General features: G+C 38.8%; 1 protein-coding gene across 3 annotated transcripts in view; it reads left to right on the forward strand.

Moving 5' to 3' along the window:
* zswim7 (zinc finger, SWIM-type containing 7) overlaps positions 1-10,320 on the forward strand; it is a 183,532-nt gene that overhangs the window by 153,320 nt on the left and 19,892 nt on the right. For 2 of the 3 annotated variants that reach the window (XM_048190057.1, XM_048190053.1), the window contains exons 5-6: positions 51-155; positions 1,489-1,837. In XM_048190057.1, coding sequence (XP_048046014.1) covers positions 51-155; positions 1,489-1,605 — 222 coding nt within the window. In that variant the 3' untranslated portion in view covers positions 1,606-1,837. Of the gene's footprint in view, positions 1-50; positions 156-1,488; positions 1,838-10,320 lie in introns of those variants that run through there. The other variant, XM_048190055.1, reaches the window with a different exon arrangement.

Consider the following 10,320-nt stretch of genomic DNA (forward strand, 5'->3'; position numbering starts at 1 on the left):
ATCTCACATTTCAGTTTCTTTTCTCTCTCCGTTATGTCTCTTTCCAACAGGTATTAGGTGGATCAGGACATATGTACACGTGCTTCACGTCCTGTCACTACTGCCCATGTCCCGCCTTCTCTTTCTCTGTGCTCAGGAGAAATGAGAGTCTGACGGTGAGGTCACTACTTTTTCTACTCACACACACCCGCACAGCTGCACTCACAGACCCTGAGACCCACATCTTATTTCATTATTTTTTATCATCTTTTCTGCTTGTAGGGCTGATATCAAACCATAAGCAATAACACTGCTGTGTTAGTTGTCAACTAAAAATAGTTGACAACTAATATTACCAATTAGTTGTCTAGTGATTGTGTTTTAAACCCTTTTTGCACTTACATTATTTGAAAACATGTGAAAACCATTTTTTAATAATTATAATAATTATTCATTTGTTAATTAAAATAGAGAAATTTCTTATCAAATACATTTTTAGTAGAAACATTACTTTATTATTTGCTTGCTTTCGTTTTCCTTTACTTTCTTCTTCAGCTCCCAGTTGCTGTGGTTATTTCAGGGGTTTTATTTCTTTTCTGGTCTCCATTGACTGTCTGCTCATTGTTGTGGCTCTGTTTCAAAAGGAGACCCAGTATCTATTGCCACACAGTTGCATGTGCATCAGCCTGCTTTTGAGCCCAAGGGAGGGAATGAGATTAAAATTAGTTCTCCAGTCTGAGAAAGAAAATCCAGAGACAACCCCAAAATGCACTGCTTCACTCTTACCTCACTTTACCTCACAAAGTGACCTCACTTTATTATCGAGCTGCAACAAAATATAAATGCATTTAATACCCATGTGATCTGAGAGGAAAGGTTTCCTTGTTTATTGATATTCCTCTGTGTAATGCAATAAAGTTTAGTTGATGCGCCCCCACCCCCAAAACATGATGTGGGATTCTCATGGGAGTTTGTGGGTTGGTGGTGCTCTATATCAGGGGTCTAGGGTGCAGTGGGAGATTCCAGGTGCAATCAAGTGTGTAGACCAACAATGGAAGGTGAATGTCAATAATAATAAATACATTCTGTTCTTTATTGTATAATGCCGCAAGGTTAATACATCTGTTAAGTGCACGTTTTACTCCCCTTTCAGCTGTTTCATTGTCAATCTTCTCATTTTCTGCAGCATAAATATTCTCCTTCATTGTGATCAATTTGACTATGCATCCCGCTGATGCATTTTTTATGACTGCAGAGCCAGTGACTGTAAATTGAAGACAGATGGGTGCTTTGTGCACTTACTATCATTCATTACACACAATAAATATTAGTTTGAAACATATCTGATCTTGAGCCTATACTGTTTCTCTTTTATATAACCAAACTGGAATAGTTCAGTTGTATAACTTTTATGTTTATTTCTGTCAAACCAAAGCTCTTCTCTTACTATTATTAAGTGCCATTTTATTGATCTGGGTTTAATGTGTTTTCCATATCTGTGTTCTCTAGTGTAAGCACCTCTTGGCGGCTTGCTTGAGTCAGGCTATGGGTTTGTGCCAGCAGGAGCAGGTCTCAGATCAGCAGATGACCCATATTCTCTCAGGGCAAACTGAGGCCAGCACATAAATAGCTGGTCCTGAAGTAGAGAGGGACTCTGATAACAACTTTCATGCAGCAATTTAGGTATTTATAGTCATTATGGATTAGACTGGAGTTGTCATTTGTCTATGGGATTAAAAGTTTGGAAATTGTTGTGCACTTGCATTAAAACCCAGTGTTTTTTCATTGAGAAATGGTCTGTTGTAGAATGTTAAAAAATGTTATAAAAGAAAATAAATGAGCAAAGCTGAACCCTAAATACCAGATGTTTGTATATGTGTTTGCAAAATATTTTATCTGTTGCCAGAGAATATACATCTGTTCATTGAGCATGATTGTGTTTATTTTTGGAGTTGATGTTTGTTAGAAGATTCAGCACTCTAGACTGAGTATCAGCAACAAACAATGAGAATGTGTCATTGCTATTACTATTATTATTGTATTCACACTAATTAAGTCCAGAGAGTCTTTATAAATGTATACAGTCTTAAAGGTGCCCCAAAATCCTTTTTCACAAGATGTTATATAAGTCTAAGGTGTCCCCTGAATGTGTCTGTGAAGTTTCAGCTCAAAATACCCCATAGGTTTTTTATTATTCAATTCTTTTACACCTAAATGACAGAAACCATCTTTGGAAAAAAAATATTTAAAATGTAATTACATGGAGAGCAGGGTTTAAGAAACAGGCCTTAGAGTGCATGCCCACTGGCATGGAGCGAGCATTTTCTGTCTTGAGCATTTAAAAATATGCAGATAGTGCTGGAGTTTATGCTGGATTTGTGTAAATCATTATGTTTACACACTGGATGCTTTGTAGATGTTATATACACCTATCAGGCATAAAATTATGACCACTGACCAGTGAAGTGAATAACACGGCACCTATTCATAGTTTTCAAATGACATCACACCCTTAAAGGAACACTCCACTTTTTTTGAAAATAGGCTCATTTAGGAAATAGGAAAAATAGGAAAAATATCGAAACTCTTTGGTTATTTTTGAGTGAGATGCTAACGGTCTAATCAGATTCAATGAACTATGCTAAACTATACTAAAAGTGGTACCGCCAGACCCGGAGATCAGCTGAATGTTTTCAAAAACGATAAAACTCAACTGTTTAACTCTAGGGGAGTTGGAAAATGAGCCTATTTTCAAAAAAGTGGAGCGTTCCTTTAAAGGAACGCCCACCTGGAGGGCAAAACAAGGCTTTCCTCCATTGCCTGCCAGTCATTTTTACCAGGTTTGTAATAAGATCTAATGTAGTAAGACACTGATATTAAAAGACCAAAGTCAATATACACCTTATTGATTATAGGCAATTACAGGCAATATTACAGGCAATATTAATGCAACACAAGGTTTCTCGTTAAGCGTTTTTTCCATTGAAAACCATTATAAAGAAAACACGTTGCGTTCATATTCTGGGCTCATCTGCTCGCCTATATATAGTATGTATCATCAAAAAGGGTTAAACTGAATTTGATCTTTTAATATCACTGTTTTAGTACATTAAGGCACTTTAAGGGTGGGTTGCACTAAGGATTCTTTAGCCTGCTGTCGGTTCACCCTCCGCCTATGCTGCTTGATCAGCCCTTTAATTCTAACGGTCTTTCTGCGTAGTTAATCTATGTTTAAAATTAAGTGGTGCAACACAACAAGATTTAAAATAAGACCCAGATCAACAAATCCTTGATTAGTGTTAAACTTTGCTTAATTTAATCCTTATTGGTGCAGCCCACCCTAGTGTTTTTCACATTAGCTTTTTAAAAAATTGTCCCACTGTTTTTAGTGATTGAAATCACTGCAGGTACTGTATATGGATCACAGGTGCCCAAAACTTGCATCTTGTTCACATATTTTTGTTTTTAAGACAGGCTTGTGCTGCAGTTACATGTGTGACCCCAAATGGTTCAGCGGAAATCCCTGCTCTGCAACCAATTTCATTCGCTGAGGTTACAGTGACGGTTAGGTTTAGGGATCAGGGTTGGGTGTAGGCAATCGTTACCGTCTGTGTCCAAAGTTGGCCTGACACACCAAACCGACGCTCAACAGCCGACGGCCAAGTAGCATGTCCGTTCTGCACCTGCATGAGATGAAATGCCTTTCTGAACCAGCACGTGGCAGTAGCTGAACAGCCAATCAGAATGATCAGATGGCCTGACGGACGGACGAGCTCCAACACCGATTCAACATGTCGAATCGGCCGAAAAAAAGCAGACAAGGACCAACTTCAGCCGATGGTGTGGAACACACTGAGAAAACTTAGTCGGCCGACAAACAAAAACTGCCCAATGGCCGATCGTCGGCTTGGTGTGTTCCTGCCTTTACATGACTGTTTTGCCCTCCAGGGCTCTGCAACAGTCACGTGACTGAAAACTATGAATTAGTGGGTGGAATATATTAGGCAGCATGTGAACATTTTGTCCTCAAAGTTGATGTGTTAGAAGCTTGAAAAATGGACAAGCATAAGGATTTGAGCGTGTTTGAGAAGGGCCACATTGTAATGGCTGGGTGACTGGGTCAGAGCATCTCCAAAACTGCAGCTCTTGTGAGGTGTTCCCGGTCTGCAGTGGTCAGTATCTATCAAAAGTGGTCCAAGGAAGGAATAGTGGTGAACCGGCAACAGAGTAATGGGTGGCCAAGTCTTTTTAATGCACGTGGAGAGCGAAGGCTGGCCCGTGTGGTCCGATCCAACAGACAAGCTACTGTAGCTCAAATTGCTCAAGAAGTTAATGCTAGTTCTGATAGGAAGTTGTCAGAATGCACAGTGCATCACAGTTAGTTGCGAATGGGGCTGCATAGCTGCAGACCAGTCAGGGTGCTAATGCTGACCCCTGTCCACTGCCAAAATTGTCAACAGTGGGCACGTGAGCATCAGAACTGGACCACAGAGCAATGGAAGAAGGTGGCCTGGTCAGATGAATCACGTTTTCTTTTAAATCACGTGGATGGCCGGGTGCGTGCACGTCTCTTAACTGGGGAACACATGGCACCAGGATGCACTGAGGGAAGAAGGCAAGCCGGGGGAGGCAGTGTGATGCTTTGGGTAGTGTTCTGCTGGGAAAACTTGGGTCCTGCCATCAATATGGATGTCACTTTAACACGTACCACCTACATAAGCATTGTTGCAGACCATGTACACCCTTTCATTGAAACTGTATTCCATGGTGGCCGTGGCTTCTTTCAGCAGGATAATGCACCTTGCCACAAAGCAAAAATTATTCAGGAATGGTTTGAGGAGCACAACGAGTTTGAGGTGTTGACTTAGCCTCCAAGGTCCCCAGATCTCAATCCAATCGAGCATCTGTGGGATGTGCTGAACAAACGAATCTGATCCATGGAGGCCCCACCTCGCAACTTACAGGACTTAAAGGATCTTGCTGCTAACAACTTGGTGCCAGATAGGACAGCACACCTTCAGGGGTCTATTGGAGTCCATGGCTTCAGTGTGTAAATAATGTAGTGAACAGCAGACATGATGGCACCAGAGATCACCACTTCACAACAAAAGCCCCTTTGTCCCACTGTGATTAAGAAGACAGAAGGATTTGATAGGACCCTCAATGACATCTAAAGGACTATTGTAATCAGGACTGCCAAAGGTGGAGGGCAGGAAAGACGACATCAACGACATCACAGGCTAATCTCATCACGAGTTGCCTTTGTTCACCTCAGCCCTCCCAAGAAAAATACAAAATTACTATACACACATTGGCTTGAAACCACCGAAAATGGACAAGAAAACTGTTAGGGATATGTCCTATACATTTCCTTATGTGCACACACAGTGGAAACTGCACCTGGAATAACAGCCAAGTAATCTCACCCATTGACACAGAAATGGACATCTGGGTGATACTTCAATCAAATTTACATCAAGTCTGGACTCTGAGTTCGGAACACTGCCACAAGGACTTTGAGAGAGGTTTTGAAAATAAGTAAAGCATTTCTAAGGTTCTAAAGGTTCTCTAAGGTTCTGTTTTATTTAACTGTGTATTGTAGGACAATGCAACAAGCTCCACAGGATGGAAAGGTCAGACGTAATGGGTGGACACTTAGGGACACCCAATCGCATTAGGAAAAGCGGGGATTAGTAATCCCCTCCCCAATGGGAAGGAACAAAAGCTTTCCCAAGTGAACACACCCTTAATATTATAAATTAGTATCTAATGATTTTTACAACGGAATGAATCAATACTGAACTCACTTAAGCTGGACAATGACACCATTTTCTTCTAGAGCTGCTGTACAGCCAAAACAACTGCATTGTCTCAAATGATTAATTTAAATTTGAGTACATAGTAGTTAAAAACACTTAATATAAAGTGGGACTAATGAGGTTTTGTAATTTGGGAAACTACAATATGGTAAATGCTGACTTACTACAGTATATCAGCTAGACTACAATCATGGACCTTTTTTGCTTTGGCTCTGGTAAAAATTAGTTTATTTGAACACTAGGGGTGTAACAATGTCACGAATCGATACATATCAAGATACTGAACTCACAATATATTATATTATTAATCCAAGACATATGGTACTCCATGATACTCCAAGACATATGGTAAAAGATTAACAAAAAATATACTGCTGATTAAAATACTAAATTTGGGATTACATAGGTGTGGAAATGAATAGGCTTGGACTTGGTGCTGGTAACCCAATGCACAGGACAATGGTGACACCAGAATAAAAACAATCATGATTCTGAAGATGAAATAACTGAATTATTTTAGATGAATATGCTTGCACTGTCACTGACTAGATATATTTAAATAATATTGGCCACTTTTTACTGGTAACATAAGACATTTGGCATTATTAGAACCCAAAAATATTCCCCTATTGCATTATTATACATTATATTTATATATATATATTGTAGTTTAATGTAGTAAAGAGGGCACAAAAGATACAAAATGGCTTTTATTAACAAAATAATTCACCATACATAGATGTATGTACGTTAAATAACATTTTGATATTAAAGGTTTTTGTCTTTATTAACTATTTTTTCAACATAAAGAAAACATCACAGTGTATGTAGATGGTCCGTGTACCTTCGGATAATTTGTTTTTTCATTTTTTAACTGATGGCGCGGCTTGATCTTTGGTTGAACAATCAGCGGAAAGGGGCGTTTTGTTCCCGATCATGTAAAGATCGAATATTCAAGCTGTTTATCCATTTTGGTTTTAGTGTTTTTCCATTTGGTGGATTAGAACAAAGTGTGATTAAAACAAAAATAAAAATATGAAAAAACGACTCGAGATTTGTTTATTTATGCTCATGAGGAGGGTCGAATATGTGATGAATGCTTTCTTCATTTTTCCGTTTAGAAGACAAAAAGGAGGAACCAATTATCCGAAGGTACACGGACCTACACGGACCGTAGATTAGTGACAAATATACATGTCGAAAACATACACATTTAAAAGCAGACCTTTTTTTTTTTTTTTTTTTTTTTTTTTTGCTTCTCCAAAGGCAGGAATACAATTCAGGTACACTTGACTGGTTAAAAGGCCTTTTGTTTCACTGCTTTCTCCAGACAGGTACTTCAGTAAAGAAATAAACCGTCAGCTAACAGTTGCAGTGCAGTACAGATTCGTCTCCATTGTAATGTCCAAGATGTCTGGCACACTCCTGTAGTTTAGCCCTTACAGATAGTAACAAATATATGTAGTATACATCATTTAGAAGTTACATCACACAAAAATGATGCTAAAGAATGTCTTTCTTCCCCTCAATAAATAGAAACATGGTTTGACTGTTGGCACAGCTGTGGATGTGCACTAATTTGAGTTGGGGGCTGTTGGAAAAGGCATGTCGCTGTCAGGGACACATCATCGCATCTGTCAGTTTGAGTTGGGTACCAAAACCAGAGCTGATGAAATCCACACACAGTCCTAATCAGCTGTTTCCAGTGATAAGTAATTTGCTTTCACTGAAAGGAAAAAGGAAACTGCTAAAATAGCTCTTCTGATATATCAGCATTCTTTTTAAATATCTCGAAACAACAAGGCAAAAACATCAATTATGCTTGCGGTAGCTCTGGTAACATTATGGCGGTGGCATTTTCTGGTTCTGAAAGTGGCGACTGTGAACTGCAACATGCACTGAAGCTTTGTTTGGAATGCATGTAATGCACATGCAAATATATATTTGAATCTGATTGCAATATTTAGGGTTTGTATAAAAAGCATTCAGAATCTGAAATCAGTTTAAAGCACCGATATGAACTTTCCCCCTTGCTCAGGTTTTAACATAATGTGACCAAACATACATGATTAGTGCACAATGTAAATGCACTCTATATTCTTTAAATAACGGGACCTCATCAGATGGCACACCAACTATAACAACTTTTTTTCTTTCTTTCTAATTTCACTTGACAGATATATGGTGGAGAAAGAAATAATTGGTGAGGGAGATTGGGACTTAATCTACATGTCCAAGGCTCAGTCTCAGGAGCATGTGCTACAGTTCTCAGCTTTTCAATCATTTTATAACCATATTTGTAATGCTTTAATATGTAGGCTAGATGAGCCAATTAAAGCACTGATGGATGAAGAGCAGACTTCTCTTCAGATCTGTGGTTATACTGTAAAGGTGTTTGATGATTAATAGAACAAAGTTGCAGTATTGACACAACAGCATTATAAACTATCCAGTTCCAGTGGTGACACTGTAAATCTCTCTCTAGAGGAGACAGTCTTTGCTCCAGGTCAGCTGCTGTTGTTTCAGTCTGGGTAGTTTGTCACAGTCAGACATTCAATAACAAAGTGGGTCCTAAGGGCTGACATACATTAGAAAAGAAGACAAACATCAGAAACATGGACCATCACATCTGGGGACACTGATATAACTGAGCTTCACAGTAATTTTCTTTATAAGGTTCTAAAATAAAGTTTTCTTTGTTGTTTTTTTACTTTTGAAAAAGCATTTAATCAAGCTCCAAAAATGGCTCGTTTGGATATTGAGATTTGTGATGTCACACGGGCAAATATATTTTCATATACCTCAGCAAGACATCGACAAATAAGTTTACATCTTCATACCACTGGCCCCGCCCACTGGCATTCAGCACTTAATGGCTGACACTTGCCTACACCGAATGCAAGCGTTGCATCAAAAGCAAATAAAACCCATTATATTCACCAACACTGTCTACAGTGGATGCAGTATACAGATGCCCGGTCAATTTCTTATGTACTGCATGTGCTTGAGTCTGCAGACGAGAACAAATGAAGGGGTAAACGGAAACATAAAGGAACGGTTGGTCCGGTTTAAACATCTTATTTCTGTAGAGATTTCAGAAGGATGCGCATCAGGAATGAGTGGATGATTTATTTTCAGTAGCATCGTGGATCACGTCAGAGGATTATAAACTTATTTGGAGAATTTTACTGCAGATTGTTTTGTAAATGAGGCACAATGAACTTGCAAAGAAACTTTTGTTGACAGATGATCTGACATCAGCTACATACAGCTATAAACCACAAGTAAACCATCTCATAATTCTTTGTCTGTAAATGACGGTTTTATATGGATAATGTTTTCAAACACTTGCTGTTGAAACGGTTTCCTGTGCAATGATGTTAGCCAATCATAACAGTGGCTGTTTATTGACAAACCTTAAAGGAGCCACCCCTTAAAAATGGGTCATTTCAGAGAGAGGGTCAGAATGAGGGTTGAAAATAATCTTTTTTCTTAGATATATATATATATATATATATATATATATACACACACACACACACAGTGCTCAGCGTAAATGAGTACACCCCATTTGAAAAGTAACATTTTAAACAATATCTCAATGAACACAAAAACAATTTCAAAATGTTGGCAAGACTAAGTTTTATATAACATCTGTTTAACTTATAACATGAAAGTAAGGTTAACAATATAACTAAATAACTTTGATTACACATTGTTCAGTTTACTTTACTGATGTAATAATGAGTACACCCCACTGAATGTCTCTGGAGCAAAGCAAAATTTTACACTACAAATGTCTAATTTAACAAGAATGCAACAACAGGTGAGTCTAATTATTCATTACACAGGTGTCCAGCAGACAGTTGACTATAAAAGGGTGTTGAAACCCCTTCCCATGGAAGAGAAATGTCACAAGACCTGAGAAAGGAAATAATTTCTTTACACCAGAAAGGTGAAGGCTACAAGAAGATCAGCAAAGCTTTACTTATTAGTCAGAATACTGTAGCAAAAGTGGTACAAAAATTTTAAAAAGATGGAACTGCAACCATCTCACAGAGACGTCCAGGTCATCCACGGAAGTTAACACCTCGACAGGAGCATCTTCTAATGAGAAGGGTTGAAGAAAATCGGCATGCAAATTCACTGCAGTTATCTAAAGAAGTAGAAAGCCAACCTGGGGTGACTATTTCCCGTGACACAATATGGCGTACACTGCAGAGGAATGGCATGCATGGGTGCCGTCCATGAAAGAAGCCATTCCTAAACCCCAGGCACAAAAAAGCCCGCCTAGAGTTTGCCAGGGTCCATGCTGACAAAGATGAAGACTACTGGGACTCTATAATCTGGAGTGATGAGACCAAGATAAATGTTTTTGGAACTGATGGCTTCAAAATTGTATGGCGTCGCAAAGGTGAGGAATACAAAGAAAAATGCATGGTGCCTACAGTGAATCACGGTGGTGGCAGTGTCCTTATTATGGTGCTGCTGGTGTCAGGGAGCTGCATTTCATTGTTGGCAT

The sequence above is a fragment of the Megalobrama amblycephala genome, linkage group LG4 (genome assembly GCF_018812025.1).
Source record: "Megalobrama amblycephala isolate DHTTF-2021 linkage group LG4, ASM1881202v1, whole genome shotgun sequence".
Taxonomy (NCBI): Eukaryota; Metazoa; Chordata; class Actinopteri; order Cypriniformes; family Xenocyprididae; genus Megalobrama; species Megalobrama amblycephala.